Below are 23,744 nucleotides of genomic sequence, written 5' to 3'. Positions count from 1 at the left end.
AATTACAATACTTTGAAGATGTTAGGCTACATGAAATTTCATTTTAGTTTGATATAAAGTAAAGCAAGATAACTGACAGAATGTCTTAAATCTAAGAGGCTGTGAATGATGTTGAAAACTATAGTGTTGAATGACTGACTATAAATTTAGTACAAAGAGCTAAGGACACAAAGAAAACTTTAAATTCTCCTTACTTCTTTTAATCAAAAATTCATTTGCCATAAATGGTGCCTGATTTAATGGTTTTAAATGTAAGGTTGAAGCTAGTTGTATAGAAACGTTAGGATTGACTAACTTTAAAACACTAGTATGTCTAAAGAGTTTATTCATATGCTTAAAGGTCCTTTCAAGTAAGATAAATGGCTTTGAAATCCAAATGGCAATGAAGAGAAAAATATCAAAAGGACTTTGTAATGATTGATAACATACCTTATTCTTCGTTTAGTTATATGGTATTACTTACCAGAGGTAACGTAAAAAAACTAATACTGTATACTTAGTTTTGAATTTTTATTTTTCTTAGGCATCAGGATAATATATTTTGATGTAGATCCTTCAGATGTTACTATACCTTTTTTTTTCCAATACTGTTGTTAGCAAAACTATTGTTCAAGGGATGCTGGAGAGGACAGTCTAAGCAATTCATATGTAGATTCTTTTGTGGAGACTCTTTATAGAAAAATACATGATCTTGTGTATAAGAATTGACAGAACACATAACTTGTGTATTTTAAAAAGTATCTTCATTAGATAGAATTATTTATGTATATTTGTGGTTTAATGTGTGTCTGGTTTGTTCTTTATAACTAGGCTTCTATGTTGTCAGCAGAAAATGATCCACTTGGGCCTTTACCACCAGGCTGGGGTAAGATGATAAGCTATTAATTTAGTAATGTGACTGTAACTGAAATTTGTTGTTTAATGCTTTTTGTTCTTTTCAGAACGGAGAGTGGATTCAAATGATAGGGTGTACTTTGTGAATCACAACACTAAGACAACACAGTGGGAAGACCCCCGAACTCAAGGGTTGGTGTATATAATGTCTATATTGATGTGTACAGATCAAATGATCATGCTTAAACATTGTTGTACATTTCTTCATGTGAAAAAAGTGTACTGTTTTCAATTTTTACAGTTTACAAAATGAGGACCCACTTCCTGAGGGCTGGGAAATCAGATACACTAGAGAAGGTGTCAGATATTTTGTTGATCATAACACAAGGACAACAACCTTCAATGATCCTCGTACTGGAAAATCCTCTGTGTAAGTGAGCAGCTAATAGTTTGTTTTTTAAAAGATGTTGATTTTTCACTGTTTAATAGTGAACAGTGTTCCACATATTAATGAACAGTTAATATTTTATCTGGGATCTCAGCATTAAGTGCAGTACAAGTTGCTGCCTTGTAAGTATTTTCTATTTTAGAGATTTAACTACCAACCTTACCTTTCTCATTGAAACATTCTGTGATGTAACTTTGTTCTAGGGCTGTCAATTAATCACAGTTAACTCAAGCAATTAATACAAAACAAATGAACTAGATTAAAAAAAATTGTCACAATTAATTGTTTTAATTGCACTGTTTAATAAAATATCAATTTAAATTCATAAATGTTTTGGATGTTCGTCTTTTTCAAATATATTTCAATTACAACACAGAAAACAAAGTGTACAGTGCTCACTTTATATTATTTTTATTACAAATATTTGCACTGTAAAATATAAACAAAGAAATTGTATTTTTCAATTCTCCTCATACAAGTACTGTAGTACAATCTCTTTATCGTGTGGGTGCAACTTACAAACGTAGAATTTTTTTTTTTACGTAACTGCAATCAAAAATAAAACAATGTGAAACTACAAGTCCACTCCGTCCTATTCTTGTTCAGCCAATTGCTCAGACAAACAAGTTTGTTTACGTTTATGGGAGATAATGCTGCTCGCTTCTTATTTACACTGTCGCTTGAAAGTGGGAACAGGTGTTTGCATGGCACTGTTGTAGCCAATGTTGGAAGGTATTTATGTGCCAGGTATGCTAACCATTCGTAAGCCCCTTCATGCTTCAACCATCATTCCAGAGGACATGCTTTCATGCTGATGATGCTTATTACAAAAATAATGCATTAATTAAATTTGTGACTGAACTCCTTGGGGGAGAATTGTATGTCTTCTGCTGTGTTTTACCTGCATTCTGCCATATAATTCATGTTATAGCAGTCTTGGATGATGACCCAGTATATGTTGTTCGATTTAAGAACACTTTCACTACATATTTTACAAAATGCAAAGAAGGTATCAATAGGAGATTTCTAAGGTTTAAGAATTTGAAGTGCCTGAGGGGGACGAGATGTAGACCATGCTGTCTGAAATTTGTAAATTACACTTTTGTAAATGTACATATTTGTAAATTACACTTTCACGATAAAGTGATTGCAATACAGTACTTGTATGAGGTGAATTGAAAAATACTATGTCTTTTGTTTATCTTTTTTACAGTGCAGATATTTGTAATAAAAAATAATAGAGTACTGTACATCTTGTATTCTGTGTTGTAACTGAAATCAGTATATTTGAGAATGTAGACAAACATCCAAAAAGATTTAAATAAATGGTACCTATTGTTTAACAGTGATTAACACTGCAATTAATCGTGTCTGGTTTTTTTAATCTCACAATTAATTGCAATTAATTTTTTTAATTGTTTGACAGCCCTACTTTGTTCATTTGATATAATTATTGTCAAGTGCTCATATGCCATGTCTATAAATGCAGTAGAAATAGATTGAGGAAGAGCAGTAAAATATGAATAGTAGCTAAATCATAATTAACACAAATCTTGGAGAAAATAAAGAATATTCAAATACTGGTAGTAAAGTATTCTTTTAGCTTAAAATACTGCTATATCAAATATATTGGTGGCTAAACAAAGTAACTCTTGATACCCAGTGTTTCAAAACAATTTACAGATCAATGAATACTTTTTTTTAATAGGTCAGTGAATATAGACGCCCACATGTTGATAGTGCTCTGAACAGCAATTTACATAAAGAGTTAAGACTGACTTCTGATGACATTGTAGGTGGTCTTTCATTAATTCAAGGAGTTAACAGGTTACAAAAATTAGGTTACATTTAAAAGTTGGCTGGGAGATTTTGAACCAACACCAGAAAATAAAACTGGAGTATATGTTAGTCTTTTTATGTGGCCATTTCTTGTGAGCTTGAATTAGTTTTTTTTATTGAAATGCACAAACTGTTGGTCTAGTGGTTAAAATACTCGGAGTTGATTATACTGTTTGTTATATGTTGTATTTATTTAAAACTTCAAATATATTGTTTTACAGAAATAAAGGCCCACAAATCGCTTATGAACGTAGCTTTAGGTGGAAACTTGCTCATTTCCGTTACTTGTGTCAGGTACTGTAGTAATAATTAAATCTATCTTTGAAAATTTGAATTTGTGTTTGTGCTGGGGTTTCACTGACTTAGACATCCCCTTGTGGCTGGGTTTGGGCATAGCCTGATCATTTTTCCTGGCACCCTTTGTTGACAGGTTTCAGAGTATTCGTCTGTATTCGCAAAAAGAAAAGCTGTAGCTCATGAAAGCTTAGGCTCAAATAAATTTGTTAGTCTGTAAGGTGCCACAAGTACTCCTTTCCTTTGTTGACAGTTGCTTCAACCCTCACATAACTTGGCCCTCTGGCCAGGTCATACATTTATGTCCACGACTTTTGGAGTATATAAAGAGTTCAGCAATAATGGGTGGTTCTGGTGGTTAGATGAGGGAGTCTAGGCCTCTCCTGAATAGAGATGTCGGAGTCTGATCCTTCTGTCTTCAAGGCACTCTCTCGGCTAGATTCTCCATCTCAGGAGTAGGCTTTCTTCCTTCTGTACTCTCTAGCAGCTAGTGGGGGAAACAGAAGACCACTCTTTCCACCGGGTTCTGATCCAGGGCCCAGTGATAGGCAGCTACATCCTCCACACTAAAGTGCTGTTTGCTGCCTCCCTGGATCATTTCCTACCAGTCCCCTCTTTCCCAAAGGAGAAAATAAAGACATTAAATAAGTGAAATCAAAGATAATATGTCAGACCTTCTGATTGTCTTGAGTCTCTTCTCTGTGGGTTTGGGAAAGTGACTACAGCCTGGCCTCGGGCAGAAGGAGCTCCTACAGTGCTCTTTCCCAGGAGCTCTGAGTATAGGTCAGTTCACTTCTGCTGCTTGCATGCCTAATGAGTTGGTCTTGTCTCCTTTTGAATACCTCCTCCAATCCATGCATGCTTTGTGAGTGTAGCAGGGATTGGGGCTACCTAGGATCAGTGCAGCTGCTTAACCCCGTCTTTACTATGTAGGATTTATAGACCTCATCACAGCGTTCATTTAGCATATGCTACCACTTGTGTGTTGTTGTTTTTTATGCTTACAGTCAAATGCATTGCCGAGCCATGTAAAGATTAATGTATCCAGACAGACACTGTTTGAGGATTCCTTCCAACAAGTAAGGCTATGATATCTGCCGTATTAAATACGTACACTGAAGTAAGACAGTGTTACAATATGCTGCTCTAGTTTTATATGACTATGCAATCGTTAATAGGGAAAACCTTGTTTTTAAAAATCTATTGTTCTACCGTAACTATTACTTCAAAGATTAAATCATTAAACTTCTCCCCTTTAAAGTTTAAACCATTAACTAGGATTTACAATTCTTAACCTGTAGCATTCTGTACTTCACAGATGAATATGCTGTCTTCTGTTCTAAAAAACATTCCCAGACTAAAACTGCTTCCTCTCATCCCACCAAAAATACCACGGAATACCTTCAGAGGCATCAGGAAAAATATTATTAAAGGGAAAAATATCAAATAGTTTGGGCCAAAATTATACTTACCCATTAAAGAGGAGTTGCCTAATATATTGAAATAATTTGTTCAATACTTTCCCTGTTCAATACAAAATTTGTAAACTAAAATCATTTAACAAAGCTATTAAATGAATATTTATACCTCTGTTTAAGGTAAAATGTCCTGATCCCCAACTGGGTCCTTAGATGTTACCATAATGCATATAATTAATAATAATAGTCTGAATGTGAAACAATCAGTTCGTTTAACGGATTGAAAGTAAATTAATTTAATGAGCCTTTGTATTTTTTTAAATTTGTGTTTAAAATTGTTTCGTAGATCATGGCTTTAAAACCCTATGACTTAAGGAGGCGATTATATGTTATATTCAGAGGTGAAGAAGGATTGGATTATGGTGGTTTGGCAAGGTAAAGGAAATTCCTTATAAATCTTGTTTCAAATACTTGTAGATTTTATTTTTAAATGAGAAGATTGCACTCTTATCAAAATAGGTTGTAACTTGTGGAAAGGGGCCCACTCACTTTGCATATTCTATTGTTGTGAACCAAGGTAACCTTTTTAGCCACTTTTAGTAAGTCAACCTGGGACCCAAGAGGTGCTTTTTACAGTCTCTCTGAAAATCAACCCAAATAAGGCTGAGTTATAAGCCTCTAAAAATTGCAGTTTGCACATATTCTGTAGAGGTTTGTTAGAGGTTGACAGGAAAATTCTTCAAACATTCTGAGGGGCCAAGCAGGATGACTACTTTGATTAGTGTCCCCATGGGAGTTCCATTTTAGGAGCACATGTGCACCTTTGATCACAGATTTTTGGTAGCAGTGCCTGTACATGTGCCCTATACATCCTCATGTTCTGGATTGAAGCTTTATAGGGCTATGTGAGCAAATCGCCCTCAATTCCTTCTCAGCTGCCTTTGGCCAGAGATGGAGTCTACTGCGTGCCTGTTTACTGTGTATCTGTTTCCCCCCCTGTATTAGTGTTTTAGCTTTGTAGTTAGTTCCAGTAGTAGTAGGTTTAGTACCTTATAATTGGAACATGTGTTCCCCTATCCTTTTCTAACAACAACAACAACAACATAAACCATATACATACACTTGCTTTTGGTTTTCTTTTTCCACTAATGAGGGCTTGAAAAACTTTTTTTGTCAGGGATGATGGCCTCATCAGGATTTAACAGGTACTTCACTTGTCGAGAAGCAGTCCCTTTTAGTGACTAGCACTGCGATTTAACTTAGAATGATTTCATACCTGGCCCAAAGCTTCTTACAGCATAGTTGCTGCCCTCAGAATATCAGGGTTGGAAGGGACCTCAGGAGGTCATCTAGTCCAACCCCCTGCTCAAAGCAGGACCAATCCCAATTTTTGCCCCAGATTCCTAAGTGGCCCCCTCAAAGATTGAACTCACAACCCTGGGGTTAGCAGGCCAATGGTCAAACCACTGAGCTATCCTTCCCTCCAATAAATAACTTGACTGGAAAACACTCATGTTCCCAGCAAGTGTAAAATCCACTTTTTTTTTTTTTAAACATAAAAACAAGAATATTGAGTATAGGCTATTAATGATGGAGTAAGCTTTAAAACTGGCTTCAGACCTGAGTATAGACACGCTTCCCTATCCCCCGTATGGGGACCCTTCATATCTGTCAATGCCCTGTTGTCAGTGAGATCATGATAACTGATAGCTTCCAAAGGGAAGATGGTACCAAAACTCCTATTCCCAAAATTCTCTCCTTGACTGACATACCAACAACCGCACTGCCAATAACGAGAGCTTCCCATTCCAGGGATAAGGAAGAGGATAAGAAGAGCAAAACAGAGTTCTTCTTTGAGTGATTACACGTCCTTTCTACTGTAGGTGGGCGTGTGCATCTTGTGCACAGTTGTTGGAGATTTTTTCCTTAGCAGTACTTGTCAGGGCAGTGTGAGCATTCTCTTTTGCTTCATGTCATTTCATGCAGCCATAAAGGGGGCCACACTTCCCCTGACCCCACTCAGTTGTTTCCTAGTACCAGTGACAGTAGTTGTTGGAGCTGCGTTCTTTGTTTGTTCATATCTTCCATTCCTTAGTGTAAATAGTACCTGTAGCATTAGTTTTTAGTCTCTTATAGTATATCTGAAAAGTTAGTTATAGGATTAAATATAATACCTTTTTAGTGTAGGGTTACTGGTGTCTCGGTTGGGCACTGGGCTCGTTACCAGACTGATACCCTGTTCTCCTGGATTCAAGGCCTGTCATTCATGTAACAGATCTATGCCAGTGAATGACCCACACCACAGCTCCTTAAGTGTCTGGGAGAGGTGCATGTTAGTGACAGATGTCCCATTTGTAGAGGGTTCAACCCTGCTTGAAAAATGACAGGGTTGCCTGTCAAGCACTTCCTCATGGTGTCTGTGGTTCTTCTGCCATCGGAACCCTCCTGCTTCAAATGGCTACCAAGCAATTCCGAGTCTGTTAGGAGTTCTCTTCCTGTTCTGACAGCATCCTCAACTTGGCCTAACTTTGTCGCTGGTGCTTAAGAGACTGCATAAGTCTGCTTAAAACTTGGTACCAAGACCCTCTAAAAAGAAGACACTGAGTGTTCAAAAGGACTCGGAGGGGCACTCAAAAAAGTCACACCCCTTCGAGCAGTCTGTGAGCCAGGAGGGACTGCTGACTCTGGAACCCAGGAAGAGTCTGTTAGGACCAAACCCTGAAGAATTGGCATACCTTTCACTACTGCAGACTCAAGGAGCCCTTTCCGGTGACATTAACACCTGTGGCTTTCAAGGCAGCCAGAGAGTTGCTTAACTTGTTGGTACCAACTGCTCCTGTGATTCAAGAGCCTTGTATAGTAACAGTATTGGAACCATGTGCTCCTATGGGCCTGGAACCAGAGGAAGGAAGATGGTGACTTTCCTGCAGATGCTCCAGGTGTCTGGCTGATGTAGAAGTGCAAGAAAGGAGCAGAGAGGTTTGGGAATCCCTAATGAGTAGAGGATGGTCACTGGTATGAAGGTTGGACCAGCCCCAGAGCACTACTTGTACCAGCCGCTTCCACTCTTGCAGCACCTTTTTGTAGGATTGCACCCAGAGGTAAGCCAGCAATGTTTTCACCAATGCCCTCTTCACCACGGTTGGAACCTCTGTCCCTGGTACCGACACATTCAGCTCCCTCCGCGGTCGGAGGAAACAGACTCCTCACTGGACTCGGAAGTCGGATCCGTTGTGTCTTAACCTGAGCATGCCACCAGCAAAGGTCGGCACCACCATGCTGTGCAACAAATATTTGACAAAATTTCCATAATTAGTGATGGACATGGGTGGGGGGAGTTGTCATTCAGTTTTTTGAAAAATTACCATGGACCTCAAAATTTTTACCACGGACACTTTTGTGTCCATGTATGGACACGTTGCTGACCCCTGCCCACTAGCCCCAGTGGGGTACCTGCCAGCAGTGGTACCATCGACAGTCTGAGTCCTCAGAGCAAGGGGCCTATGCAGTGCTGGGTCCAACCTCCATACCAGTGACCATCCTCTACTCTTTAGGACTTCCCAAACCTCTCTGCTCCTTTCTTGCACTTCTGCATCAGCCAGACACCTGGAGCATCTGCAGGAAAGTCACCATCTTCCTTCCTCTGGTACCTGGCTCGGTACTGTGCAGGCGGAGCTGCATGCTTAGGATTCCCTTGTAGAGGCATTGGAGGACGAAACTTCTCAACAATCTTTGGCCTTTTCTTCATTGTCGCCTGATGAGGCAGTAGTGATTGAATCTACTTCTCCCCTTCATAATGATTTTAGAGCTCATGAAGACTTGTTGAGGAGGGTGGCTGTAGCTCTAGATATCCAGTCAGAAGAGGTACAGGAAAGGACATGTAGGCTTGTAGGCATTTTAGCTCTGCAGGACCCTCTAGGGTAGCTCTCCCTATTAATGAGGCTATCCTAGATCCTGTCAAGATTTCATAGGAGACTTCTTCGTCTCTGCCTCCCACTGCCAAGACAGTGAAGAAGAGATGCCGTCAATCAATGATTCAGAGAACACCAACCCAAATACACCCCATATGACAGAGTGGAAATGGTTAGATATTTTTGGGAAGGCCTATTCATCAGCCATTCTACAATTTTGTATTGCCACTTACGCCGCACTGTTGGCGAAATACCACCACACTAATTATTTCAAATTGACAGACTTTATTGACCACAAACCAGAGGACGTAAGGAACCAATTTAGAGCCATCTCCAAGCTAGAATCACCTTACAGGTGTCTTTAGATGCAGCAGACACAGCAGCACGCTCCACAGCCATAGTTACACGCAGTACTTCGTGGCTTCACCTGTCTGGCTTCCCTAGGGAGGTGCAATCCACTATGGGAGGACCTCCCCTTTGATGGCCAGAAGCTATTTGCAGCAAAGACTGATGAGTCCCTTCAACACACTGAAGGACTCTTGGTTACCCTTCGCTCCCTTGTGCTATACACTCCTGCATCAAGAAAAAAAAGGGTAAATACTATCCCACTCAGTGTAAAAGGTCTGCCCCATATGTCCAACAACAGAGGCAGTATGACACACACACAAGCAGATGGAGACTTCCAAGGTATTCGCCTCCTCCGGCTCAATCATCGGCATCTCAACAGCAATCAGCAAAACAAGAACTTTGAAGGTTCAGTCAAGAACCCAAGAGACCTCCCCCATTCCTCAGTGCTGACACCATCATTGACCATCTCCTTTTTGGACACCATTTGATCCCTTTCTATTCAGCATGGAAATCCATCACCACAGTCAAATGGGTTCTAGAAATAATCCACCCAGGCGATTTGATACCATTAACCTCCATTCCCACCTCACCACCCTCCCTCTCCCTCCCACTTCTGGGACCTCTCTTATGAACAACTTCTACAGCAAGAAGTAACCCACCTTCTATGTCTGGGCGCTAAGGAACTGGTACCATCCTAACACAAAGGGAAAGGCTTTTATTCCTACTACTTCTTAACCCAGAAATGGAGGATGAAGACCTATTCTAAACCTCAGAAAACTCAACAAATTTGTAAGGGTCCAACAGTGCAGGATGGTCACATTAGCAACAATAATACCAGCACAGGAACAGGGGGACTGATTCTTGGCTCTCAATCTCTAAGATGCCTATTTTCACCATATATCCCACTCACAGGAGTTCCTCAGATTTACTGTGGGGACAGAACATATCAATACAAAGCTCTACTTTTGTACTTTGACAGCACCACAGGTGTTTTCTAAAATTCTTGATGTACTGGCGGCACATGTCCACAAGCAGGGATTGATGATTACCTACTTGAACGATTTCCTACTAAAAGCATCCATCTGGGCAGATGCCTTAGACATTACTCACAGGAAAATCACCCTTTTTTTACAACTGGGATTACAACTAAACATACAAAAATCAGTACTGATACCAGTGCAGAAACTAGACTTCAGTGGGGCCCATCTCGATGTTCTAGAGGTCAAAACATTACTACTGCTGAACAGAGTTGTCACTATAGTCAGTCTGATCTCCACAGTACTGAACAGCGCACGGATATCAGCATGGACCTGCCTCCAACTATTCGGCCATTTGGCAGCAACCACATTCGTGGTACCACATGCATGACTTCATATGTGCTGTGTCCAGGGTTGGCTAAGAGCCAGCTACATTCCACACAGACACAGCCTAAACAAGCGCCTCACCATGCCGCTCAAAGTCAGACACTCTACACTGGGGGACCCAACCCCACAACGTGTGTGTGTGGGAGTCCCTTTCACACACTCAGCCTTCAATCATTGTCACAACAGACTCATCCTTGATAAGTTGGGAGGTGGGGGTTGCTTACCTACAGCACCATACAGTTCAGGGCAGACGGTCTTCTTCCGAGACATGTTTACATATAAACCTTCTGGAACTGAGTGTGGTTCACGATGTGTGCTTGTACATTCTGCCCTTGATCAGGAATGAGACCATAAGGGTAATGATGGGCAATATTACCTGCATGTTTTATATAAACTGGCAGGGAGGAGCAAGATCACATTCACCATGTGCCAAAGCCATGAAACTATGGAACTAGTATATTTGGCACAATGTCAACATGTCAGCCTCATATCTCCAAGATGTCTGAATATTACAGCGGATATGCTGAGCAGAGAATTCTCTCAGGACCACAAGTGGGACCTAAAACAACAAAGACCTACAGAACATATTCAAACACTGGGGTCACCCATCCATAGACCTCTTCACAAGATCCCAGAATTACAAATGCCCATAATTCTGCTCAAGAGCAGGGTTGGGTTTCCGATCACTGGGTGATGCCTTCTTCCTCAAATGGGATGCATCTCTGCTATACGCGTTTCCCCTGTTCCCCTTACCTTCGAGGGTTATATACAAAATAAGAACCAACAAGGCCAAAGTCATCTTGATAGCCCCCACATGGCTCAGACAAACTTGGTACTTGTACCTGTTGCAGATGACGGTATGTATACTACGCACTGTTCCACTTGTACCAAACTTTTTCTCACTGGACCCCTCTCATGAGCAATTGCTGACACAGGAGATCTCATCATTCCCAAATCTAAGAGTCATATAGCCAGTCCCACTACATTACAGAGGGAAAATATCTATACAAGGTATTTTATGATATCCAGGGAAAACGGGTTGGATGCTGATGCTAGCTCTCAGACAATTGAACAAGCATGTCAGATATCTGAAATTCAAGATGGTGTCTCTAGAGCTACAATTTCCTCCCTGGAATTAGGAGACTGGTTTACAATCCTCAACCTCAAAGATGCTGACTTCAGCCTTCTCACAAAAGATTTCTTTGTTTCAGTTTTAATCACAAATGTTACCAGTACTGGGTCCTACCTTTCAGCTTGTCATCCGCCCCAAGGGTATTCTCAGAAATCATGGTGGTCATAGCTATCTGCCTCTGTTGTCTGGGAATAACTCTCTTTCTATACCTGGACGTCTGGCTCCTCAAGGGTAGTCATTTTGGGAGTATGGTTGGCAGTTCAAACACCAGCTTCACTATTTCAAAGTCTAGCCCTGCAGATAATTCTTGAGAAATCAATCTTGATCCCAATACAACAAATTCTCTTCATAGGAATGCTTCTGGATTTGATAATGGGCAGAACTTATTTCCTTCTTGACAGGTTCATTCGTCTGAAGAACCTTATACAAAAAGTGCAGCTCAGTCCTCAAGTTCCAGCAAGGACATGTCTGCAGCTTCTAGAACTTGAGGACTGAGCTGCATTTTTGTGACACAAAACACCAGGTTGTATCTTCAGTGTCTCCAGAGATGGCTCAGGATTGTTTATCTACGCAGTAAATAGTCTCAGCAAGCAGGTATTTTACCCAGTCTGGCCCTACAGTCACTCACCTGGTGAATTAATTCATCTAAAGTTTGTGCAGGAATCCTACAGTCATTTTAACAGAATCTCCATACAGTCATATTAACACAGGATGCTTCCCTCTTGGGATGGGAAGCATGTTTGGGTCCTCTCACAGTCCAAGGCAAATGGTCACAAGAGGAACAGCACTTGTACATCAAACTGTTGGAATTAAGTGCAGTCAGAAATGCTTGCCTCCACTTTCTTCTCCTACTCAAAAACAAGTCCATCAAGATCATGACAGATAACATAGCGTACATGTATTATATCAGTCTTGATGGTGGAACGCTTTTCCCCTCATTGCACTGAAGTGATAAAGCCTTGGAACTGGGGCATAGCTAATCAGATAGTCATCTTAGCTTCTTACCTCCTAGATGGACAAAACACCATGGCAGATGACCTGAGCAGACATTTCTCCCTAAACTATAAATGGGAGTTGGATTCCTGAATCCTCAACAAAATATTCAGAGCTTGGGGATTTCCAGAGATCGACCTTTTTGCCACAGCAACCAACACAAACTGCAGGAAGTTTTGTTCCTGAGGTGCGCTTGATCCCTAATCTCTAGGAGGTGCTTTCCTCATTACATGGACAAGGGGTCTCTTCTATGCATATTCTCCAGCTCCATTGCTCTTTAAAGTCCTTATCGAGATTAGAAAGGACCAAGCCAAAGTGAGATTGATTGCACCAACTTGACATTAAACTCACCTCTTGTTCTCCATGACGGCTCCGATCAGATCTCGATTGTTCTCTCAGGATGTGGATCAAATGCTGAAATTCCCCCAATCTGAATGTCCTATAACTACAAGTTTAGTTCTCAATGGTTCTCTGGAATAGAGACCACATATTCATGAGAAGTACAAAAGATACTGTTAAATAACAGAAAGGAATCTAGTAAACATACCTTCAGAAATGAAATAAGGAATGGTGTCCCTAGCCTCTGTTTGTCAGAGGGTAGAGAAGGATGGCAGGAGAGAGATCACTTGATCATTACCTGTAAGGTTTACTCCCTCTGGGGCACCTGATATTGGCTCTGTAGGTGGACAGGATACTGGGCTGGATGGACCTTTGGTCTGACCCAGTATGGCCGTTCTTATGTTCTGAGGACGATGTAATCTTTGGTGTAACTGGCGCCCTTTCTCCAATCCAGTCATCTCTTTCCTCAGACTTGGATTATCTGTTGGAATTGAAAAATTCAGGCTTTTCTATGATTTCTATTAGGGTTTCTTTAGTGACAATAACAACTTTCTGTGTGCCAGTAGAATATTTCTTGGTGTTTGCTCATTAGAAAGGGATAGATAATATAGCTAGATAACAGAAAATATCATATTGCCTCTATATAAATCCATGGTACGCCCACATCTTGAATATTGTGTGCAGCTGTGGTTACCCTATCTCAAAAAAGATGTATTGGAATTGGAAAAGGTTCAGAAAAGAGCAACAAAAATTATTAAGGGTATGGAACTGCTTCCATATGAGGAGAGATTAATAAGATTGGGACTTTTCATCATGGAAAATAGACGACTAAGGGGCGATACAATAGAGAACTATAAAATCATGACCAGTGTGAAGAAAGTAAATAAGGAAGTGTTATTTACTCATCCAAAACTACAACCTGGAGTTGCAGCTAGCAAGAGATGTTGATAACAAGAAGGGTTTTTTCAGGTATGTTAGCAACAAGAAGAAAGTCAAGGAAAGTGTGGGCTCCTTACTGAATGAGGGAGGCAACCTAGTGACAGAGGATGTGGAAAAAGCTAATGTACTCAATGCTTTTTTTTCCTCTGTCTTCACAAACAAGGTCAGCTCCCAGACTGCTGCGCTGGGCAGCACAGCATGGGGAGGAGGTGACCAGCCCTCTGTGGAGAAAGAAATGGTTCGGGACTATTTAGAAAAGCTGGACGAGCACAAGTCTATGGGGCCGGATGCGCTGCATCCGAGAGTGCTAAAGGAGTTGGCAGATGTGATTGCAGAGCCGCTGGCCATTATCTTTGAAAACTCATGGTGATCGGGGGAAGTCCCAGATGACTAGAAAAAGGCTAATGTAGTGCCCATCTTTAAAAAAGGGAAGGAGGAGGATCCTGGGAACTACAGGCCAGTCATCCTCACCTTAGTCCTTGGAAAAATCATGGAGCGGGTCCTCAAGGAATCACTTCTGAAGCACTTAGAGGAGAGGAGAGGAAAGTGATCAGGAACAGTCAGCATGGATTCACCAAGGGCAAGTCATGCCTAACTAATGTAATTGCCTTCTATGACGAGATAACTAACTGGCTCTGTAGATGACGGGAAAACAGTGGATGTGTTGTTTCTTGACTTTAGCAAAGCTTTTGACACAGTGTCCCACAGTATTCTTGCCAGCAAGTTAAAGAAGTATGGGCTGGATGAATGGACTATAAGGTGGATAGAAAGCTGGCTAGATTGTTGGGCTCAATGAATAGTGATCAATGGCTCCATGTCTAGTTGGCAGCTGGTATCAAGTGGAGTGCCCCAAGGGTCGGTCCTCGGGCCGGTTTTGTTCAATATCTTCATTAATGATCTGGAGGATGGTGTGGATTGCACCCTCAGCAAGTTTGCAGATGACACTAAACTGGGAGGAGAGGTAGATACGCTGGAGGGTAGGGATAGGATACAGAGGGCCCTAGACAAATTGGAGGATTGGGCCAAAAGAAATCTGATGAGGTTCAACAAGGACAAGTACAGAGTCCTGCACTTAGGATGGAAGAATCCCATGCACCGCTACAGACTAGGGACCGAATGGCTTTGCAGCAGTTCTGCGGAAAAGGACCTAGGGGTTATAGTGGACGAGAAGCTGGATATAAGTCAACAGTGTGCCCTTGTTGCCAAGAAGGCCAATGGTATTTTGGGATGTATAAGTAGGAGCATTGCCAGCAGATCGAGGGACGTGATCGTTCCCCTCTATTTGACATTGGTGAGGTCTCATCTGGAGTACTGTGTCGAGTTTTGGGCCCCACAATACAAGAAGGATGTGGAAAAATTGGAAAGCGTCCAACGGAGGGCAACAAAAATGATTAGAACACATGATTTATGAGGAGAGGCTGAGGGAACTGGGATTGTTTAGTCTGCGGAAGAGAAGAATGAGGGGGGATTTGATAGCTGCTTTCAACTACCTGAAAGGGGGTTCCAAAGAGGATGGATCAAGACTGTTCTCAGTGGTAGCAGATGACAGAACGAGGAGTAATGGTCTCAAATTGCAGTGGGGGAGGTTTAGGTTGGATATTAGGAAAAACTTTTTCACTAGGAGGGTGGTGAAACACTGGAATGCGTTACCTAGGGAGGTGGTGGAATCTCCTTCCTTAGAAGTTTTTAAGGTCAGGCTTGACAAAACCCTGGCCGGGATGATTTAGTTGTGGATTGCTCCTGCTTTGAGCAGGGGGTTGGACTAGATGACCTCCTGAGGTCCCTTCCAACCCTGATATTCTGTGGTTCAAAAAAGAACTAGATAAATTCATTGAGGATAGGTTCATTAATGGCTATTAGCCAGGATGGGCAGGGATGGTGTCCCTAACCTCTGTTTGCCAGAAGCTGGGAATGGGCGACAGGATGGATCACTTGATGATTATCTGTTTTGTTCATTCTCTCTGGAGCACCTGGCATTGGCCGCTGTTGGAAGACAGGATGCTGGACTAGATGGACCTTGGGTCTGACCCAGTATGGCCGTTCTTTTGTTCTTATCTGACCACAACAAGATTCCTAGAACGATTTTACCACAGATTATATACCCCCTATGCGGCTTTGGGATCTTAACCTGGGTCTTAATTATCTCATAGAACAACTGTCTAAGCCATTAGTGATGTGTTCACTGCCTCTTCTGTCTATGAAGATGGCCTTCTTGGTGGCCATCACTTCTGCTTAAAGGGCTCTAATGGCAGATCCTCCCTTTACTTTGTTCTCCAAGGAGAAAGTGTCTTTATGACTTCATCCTAAGTTCTTAGCTAGAGTGTCCTCTGAAATTTACGTCAGCCAAACTATTCACCTTTTGTTTATTTTTCCGAAGCCACATCAGTTTTCACGAAAGTCTGCTTTTCATATACTAGACGTTAAGAGGGCCTTAACCTTTTATTTGGACAGGACAAGACCATTTAGGAAAACCCCTAGACGTTGTTTCTACTGCAGATAAGCACTCCTTTAAACCTATCTCCCTCAGACTTTTAAGTGGCTCTCTGATTATTATTGCCTACTATGGTTTAACTGATGTTACATATCTCCTAAGAGTGACTGGATACTCTACTGCTATGTCTGTATCTATATTCAAAGACGTTCCAGTTACTGAAATCTGCAGGGCAGCAACATGGTCCTTTGTGCACACATTTTTCTGACCACTATGCCCTAATTCATGCTGCAAGATCAGATGCAATAGGCAATGCAGTTCTTTCTTCAGTGATAGACTCTGTTCCAAAACTCCCACCTCCTTAAAGGGTTACTGCTAAGAAGTCACCTGAAGTGGAGTACCCACAGGGACGCTACTCAAACATGGAGCGGTGATTCAACTTGTGCAGTAACTGGAGTTCTTTGAGATGTGTATCTCAGTGGGTGCTCTGCAACCCACCCTTCTCCCCTGCTGCCTCTGTGGGTTTTGCAGTAGAGAAGGAACTGAGGGCAGTTCATCCATGTGGCCCTATATAGACTTGATACAGGGCACAAGGATGTGCTGGGCACATGTGTGGCCAGAACCAGCACTGCTACTAAAAATCTCTAATCAGAGGCCCAGGGGCACTTGTGTCCCTAAAGTGGAACAACCACAGACACATATTTTAAATAACTCCAGTTACTGCACAAGGTGAGTAACCTCTCCTTTCCCTGCAATTCCTTGTCCCCACAGATGGGTACTACTATGATGCCAGGACCATTAAATGAGAACAGAATGTGTTTTGCTTGTGTTCTCAATGCTCCACTTGCTGTATGTATTCAGGCAATATGGAGGAGGAGGAAGCAGCAGCACTACTTAAATACATAGAGGTTAGGAGCAGAGGAATTAGAGCGACAGGCTGGGAGTTGATGGGAGCAGGGCAGAAAGGAACAGAAGGGACGGGCAAAAAGGTCTGTAACCCTACACACCCTTCTAAAGCATGGAATACAACTGAGGTTTCTTGAGTCTCAATAGCTGTGAAACTCGCAGGCAAAGTGTGTGTCTTATTCCTCTTCAGCATAGTGTGTGAATGGTGTGCAGTAAATAAAGCATGGTGCCAAACGTTGAATGATGAGGAAAAATGAAGTATTGAATACTTGCTCATTTGATGAACACCGTCTATCCTGTGCGCTGATTGAGGCAACGGTCCTGTGTGGACAAAATATAATATATGTAGTCATATAATTAAAGATTATATCATAATGTAGACTCAGAAGTGAGCTGAGTTAAGGCTGCACAGGAACTTTAATTCTGACATTTCCTACCTTTTGAGAACTTGACTTTCTAGTCTTAATTTTTGTATTGCATTTTTTTGTTTGTAGTACATATACAATGCCATCTATCATGTTCTTTCTAATACAGTTGTGTGAACAATATTTTTGTTGGTTTACCCATGTTTAAACTATTTTGCTCATCCATTTGTAGGAAGCTGTGATAGAAATCTGTATTTGTTACGGATTATCTCTCTGTTTTGTTTTGTTTAGAGAATGGTTTTTCTTGCTTTCCCATGAAGTTCTAAATCCTATGTACTGTCTATTTGAGTATGCTGGCAAGAGCAACTACTGTCTGCAGATAAATCCAGCATCAACAATTAATCCAGATCATCTTTCATATTTCTGTTTCATTGGGCGCTTTATTGCTATGGTAAGTTGAATTCTAAAAGTGTTAATTTTTTGTTATGGTTAATTTTAAATATGTTACAGAAACAATAAAATATATTTATCTACTTACATTTTTTCCCCAAGATTATTTCAGCTCTTGCTAAATAGGAGACTTAAGTATGTACGTCTGTTTATCCAGGATAATTCATTAACAATAAAAGTCTCTTACATTCATAAGATTCCTGAGGATGATCATAATGTTTGTGAGCAGAAGAGAAGTGTCAAAATGTTAGTCTAAGTTTGATACAGGTACTTGATACAGAATGTTGATTTGATTTTTTTTCATATACCTCATTTGGCTGTCTAAATTAGTATCTTCTTGAAAATTCATCCACAATCTTCATAGGAAGACTCTTCAACCTATGTAGGCTACAGCAAAAGTATACATTAATTTAATTTTTACAAAAGACTAGTCAAAAACTACTGAAATATTGTTTACTGTACACTGTAAATCATCTCGAGCTTGATTCTCACTGAACCTGGACGGAGCTTAGGTGTAATGGAGGATGACAGGGAGCTGATCACACCATCCCTTGATTCTCAGTCACCCACACCCTCCTTAAATTAAAAGGGTCATTTTAACATATGCCACTGGCATAAGATCCCTTATGCACCTAATGTCTGAAAATTTGGCTGTAATGGAGTTCCATTCTGCCATGCTCCTTCCCTTCCTCTATTGACATGCCCTCCTTTCCACATCACCATCATGCTTTCTGCTGGGAAGGACAGGGTGGAGCACATGGGAGGAAGGCTCTATACTACTAGATGCAATGCCCTACAGATCGTTGAACTGAACCAAGAGTCCTGAGTCATACATTTCCTTGCTATTAGCAAATACCTGGGAAACCCTCAGGCAAACTGTGTGTATTGGTCCATGTAGTAGTAAGCAGCTGTTTATTCCTTTAGCTCAAGCAGTAGAGGTCTGCTGTTGATCTACAGGTCTGAACCCAACTGATGAACTGGCATTTAGCTTAATATGATTCCACATGAAAGAATTTTTGTTGTGTTCCTTTTAGTTTAGGGTGTTTGGTTTATTTTTAAATTCCATCCAAAAACACTAGTAAAATGTTATGGTTGCAGAGTCAAGCATTCAAAAAAATTAGAAAATGTCAAAATTAAGATTGGCTGTGCAACCTTAGTTTTCATGGTTTCATAGATTCCAAGGCGAGATGGGATGATTGTGATCATGTGAACTGACCTTCTGTGTAGCACAGCCATAGTACTTCCCCAAAATAATGTTTAAAGCATATCTTTTAAAAAAAATCCTATCTTGATTTAAAAATTGCTACGGTTGGAGAATCCATCACGACCTGTGATAAATTGTTCCAGTGGTTAATTACCCTCACTATTAAAAAAGTGTGCCATATTTCCAGTGTGAATTTATCTAGCTTCAATTTCCAGCCATTGAATTGTGTTATACCTTTGTCTGCTAGACTGAAGAGCCCATAGTTTAAATATTTATTCACCATGCAGGTATTTAAAGGCTTTAATCAAGTCAATACTTAATCTTCTTGTTGTTAAGCTAAATAATTGAGCTCCTTGTGTTTATCACTATAGTGGAGGCTTTCTAATCATTTAATCACTCTCATGGCTCTTCTCTGAACTCTCTTCAGTTTATCAACATCCTTCTTGAATTGTGGACATCAGAACTGGACACAGTATTCCAGCAGTGCCAATATAGAGCTAAAATAATCTCTCTACTCCTATTTGTGATTCTCCTGTTCATTCATCCAAGGATCACATTAACCCTTTTAGCCACAGTGTTCAGCTGATTATCCACCACAGCCCACAAATCTTTTTCAGTCAGTGCTTCCCAGAATAGAGTCCCTCATCCTGTAAATATGGCCTATATTCTTTGTTCCTAGATGTATACATTTACATTTAGCAATATTAAAATATATATTACTTGCTTGCCCCCAGCTTACCAAGCGATCCAGAGTACTCTGTATTAGTGGCCTGTCCTCATTCTTTCCCACTCTCCCAATTTTTATGTCATCTGCGAATTTTATCAGTAGTAATTTTGTTTTCTTCCAGGTCATTGATAACTATGTTAAATAGCATAAGATCAAGAACAGTTGGATCCCACTAGAAACACACCGGTTCAGTGATTGCTTATTTACAATTAAACTTTGAGATCTCTTAGCCAGCTTTTAATCCATTAAATGTGTGCCATATTAATTTTCTATCGTTCTAGTTTTTTAATCAAATGGTTGTGTGGTACCAAGTCAAATGCTTTACAGGAATATAAATATATTGCATCAACTCTATTACCTTTATCAGCTAAACTTGTAATCTTATTTTTAAAAAATCAAGTTAGTTTGACACAATCTGTTTTCCATAGACCTAGGTTGATGGCATTAATTATATTTGCCCTCTTTGAATTCTTTATTAATCAAGTCAGGTATCAGCTGCTTCATGATCTTGCTCAGGTTCATTGTCAGACTGAGAGGCATATAATTATCCAGGTAATCCCATTTACTCTTTAAATAGTTGCGCAACTTTAGGTTTCTTCCAGTCTTCAGGAACGTATCCAGTGTTCTGAGATTTATTGAAAGCTAGCATTTGTGGTCCAGCAAGCTCTTCAGCCAGCTCATTTAAAACTCTTTGATGCAAATTATCTAGACCTGCTGATTTTAAAATGTCTAATTCAGTACCCTTGTATGTATGTATTACAATTACATGATCACATGCTACTTTTTTTTCTACATGATCCTTGCCTCATTCAGGACAGAGGGTGGGACAGTGCTGTGGGGCTGAATCAGGGTTGTATAGTGAATGAGGACCCTGATTCATTTGCTGCAGAAGTTTGAAGATAGGGGATTTCAGGAAAAGAAAAGATGATTGTGATGCTGCTTCTTTCAGCACTGTGAATTACCTTGTTGCCACCTACCTCCAGCGTGAGGGAGTCCTGCTTGTACCAGCTGGGTGTTAGCTCCCTAAAGCAAGCAGCCTGTCAGCCACTCATTACTCTTCTCTGGGCTATACCAGCCCTGCCTTTGCTTAAGCCCAAAGTCCCTTCACAGTGTCACCCTGTGGTATCCAACCGCTGATTACTGGATACTCAAAGAAATCCAGTGCCTGGCATAATGACAGGTTTCAGAGTAGCAGCCGTGTTAGTCTGTATTCGCAAAAAGAAAAGGAGTACTTGTGGCACCTTAGAGACTAACAAATGTATTTGAGCATAAGCTTATGTGAGCATAAGCTTATGCTCAAATACATTTGTTAGTCTCTAAGGTGCCACAAGTACTCCTTTTCTTTTTTCAAAGAAATCCCAGATCCTTTGTTCCCAAAGGAAGACGTGTACCCCAGTTTACCAGATTTGCCTTACCCCTCTGCTCTTGTATTACACACAGCACTTGAGTTCAGTAATAGCAAAAAAAAGAAAATTGATTTAGGAAAGAATAGATTCAAATAGAAACAAGTGCGAGTGATGTAAACAGATGATTACCTATAAAACAAAATAATAAAATGCAAACTAGGGCCTATGCTTATTAATAGTTACCTTTTATCTCTCAAAGTAGATTCTCACTTCAAAGTTCAGTTTTTTGCAGTGCTTGATAGCCCGAAGGAGCTATGACGCAGTCTTTCATGAAGCAATCCCAATCATCAAGGTACCTCCTCAGTTAATGGATCCAGAGTGTCTTTCTCTCCACCCTGTAGTATATTAAATCAGTCTTTTGTCTTTATTCATAGACAGAGCAATCCCCTTGCTATATTTTGTTTTTGATGGTTTTCCATTGACTTTTCTGAGTTGGTACAAAGGTAGACAACTGAAGCAATATGTTACATAATTAATTAGGCACAGAGATATGACAACTCTCTTCTACGTAAATGGGCCATCATCAAGACACATTATTCCCTGGTGACTCACTTTCTCTCCAAGATCATATGGGCATAATTTTCAGTGTAGTTACGTTATTCCTTAAATATGACCTTTACACACACCTCCCAATGATTGAGTAAGTTACAAGCTTTCACGTGCTACCCTTTATGAATAAATACATGAAAGCAGTTCATTGGGTGTAGTGAATTTGTCATGTCTGAGACAGGCTTGTAAATAACAATCAGTCCTTTGCCAGTTGGTACCAATGGACCTCTATGTCACAGTGGTCTCCTGGTGAAGGCAGTTAAATGCTACCCTGGAGAGCAGATTCTACTCCTGACTATGTCCTAAAGTTCCTTTCTAATGGATGGAAGGTTGCTTAACACTAGAATTTTCACAGGTGGTCACTAATAGTGTGGTGTCATGTTTTGGGTGTCCAGTGCAAGACATCTGGGACCAGATTTGCAGAAATGTTGAGCACTCACAACAGCAACTAAAGTCAAGTAGAGCTCTGCTTTGAATATTTAAAACGTACTCTTAAAAAAATCGGGCTCTAGGTGTCTGAAGTTAAGCACCCAAAATTAGTGGACATGTTTGACAATTCGGGTTTTAATCTATCTGTCCCTCAATTCTCTAGGCATAAAATGGGAAAATCATCTACTTTCACACAGGTTTTGTGTAGATAAGTTCATTAGTGCTTTGAAGCACTCTGATACTTTGGTGAGGGCACCATAAAAATATATTGGAGGAAATTAACAATTTTGTATTCCATACATGGTTTGAATAGTGTTAGGTAAATAAGGTTTAGGGCCACGCAACACATGTGAAGGGTAAAAAGAATGATTGAATAACTACCCATTCCGTAAATGAGGCAGGGATGCTGTGGAAAAACGTAATGTGTGTTTTTAAAAACTGTGTCATAATACATATGGCTGAATTAAGTTTGCACAGGAAGTCTTAACTCTGTCATTTCCTAAATTTTGAGGGCTTGACTTTGCAACCTTAATGCTGTTTCAACATAAGATTATTTTTTAGCGGGCAGCGGTGGTTGTGTAATTTCATAGGTTTTCAAAAAAGCAAATTACATCTGGCATCATACTGACACCTACATGAGTCATCATCAAATCTGGAATCTTTAGGTTCATCATAAAGACCTCTGCTACTTGAGCTAATGGTATAACTGATAGCAATAGTAGGTTATCATCCTCTACGTGGAATAGCATTAGAGAGAGAGATATGTGCCAGTAGAATTCACAAGTATTTGCTGACAGCAGAGGAATGATGAGACTCAAAAAAAACTTGGCTTCCATTCTAGGCTGTGAAGGGGAGTATGTCCTACTGGTCACAGACCTATGTGTACGCTCCCCCTATGCGGGAACCCTTCTGTCCCATCTCCTTCAAGTCCCTGTCCTAGTCCTGTCTTTTTCTTATCATTGTCTCCTGGTCCCAGTCCCATTTTCATTTCCCACATCATCTCAGTCTTCAGGATTGGGCTCCCTGTCAGTTTGTCTCCCTCCTCTACATGCCACTATATGTTCTGAAGTGCACCAGATGTGACCAACTACAGCATACAATGTTCTGATTAGGATAATGAAAGCAATCCTTGTAATTCCTCATAACAACTCTGATTCAGAGTGTATTATCTTGTGTGCAAGAATCAAACTAAGTTCAAACCAAAGATAAAGGTTTGGAATCACTGATGACCACAAAGTGGACACCCTAGATCAACCCTTCTATATGAGAAATCTGAACAATGCATACCTACACAAAGCCAAGTAAGTAGCCTGTGAAGTGCTTGCTTGACAAAGTAAACGCAACTGAAAACAGTGTCTTATGGTGGGAAACGTGAGACAACCTTAATAGGTAGCGCTACCAGTCCCACCTGTAATATA

General features: G+C 40.5%; 1 protein-coding gene across 6 annotated transcripts in view; it reads left to right on the top strand.

The window, feature by feature from the left end:
* WWP1 (WW domain containing E3 ubiquitin protein ligase 1) overlaps positions 1-23,744 on the top strand; it is a 151,788-nt gene that overhangs the window by 96,217 nt on the left and 31,827 nt on the right. For all 6 annotated transcript variants that reach the window (XM_038388536.2, XM_043507649.1, XM_043507650.1 and 3 more), the window contains 7 exons: positions 811-865; positions 942-1,026; positions 1,136-1,264; positions 3,343-3,415; positions 4,423-4,494; positions 5,180-5,268; positions 17,853-18,012. In XM_038388536.2, coding sequence (XP_038244464.1) covers positions 811-865; positions 942-1,026; positions 1,136-1,264; positions 3,343-3,415; positions 4,423-4,494; positions 5,180-5,268; positions 17,853-18,012 — 663 coding nt within the window. The remainder of the gene's footprint in view (positions 1-810; positions 866-941; positions 1,027-1,135; positions 1,265-3,342; positions 3,416-4,422; positions 4,495-5,179; positions 5,269-17,852; positions 18,013-23,744) is intronic.

Source organism: Dermochelys coriacea, chromosome 2, assembly GCF_009764565.3.
Source record: "Dermochelys coriacea isolate rDerCor1 chromosome 2, rDerCor1.pri.v4, whole genome shotgun sequence".
Taxonomy (NCBI): domain Eukaryota; kingdom Metazoa; phylum Chordata; order Testudines; family Dermochelyidae; genus Dermochelys; species Dermochelys coriacea.
This window is presented reverse-complemented; position numbering and strand designations above follow the sequence as displayed.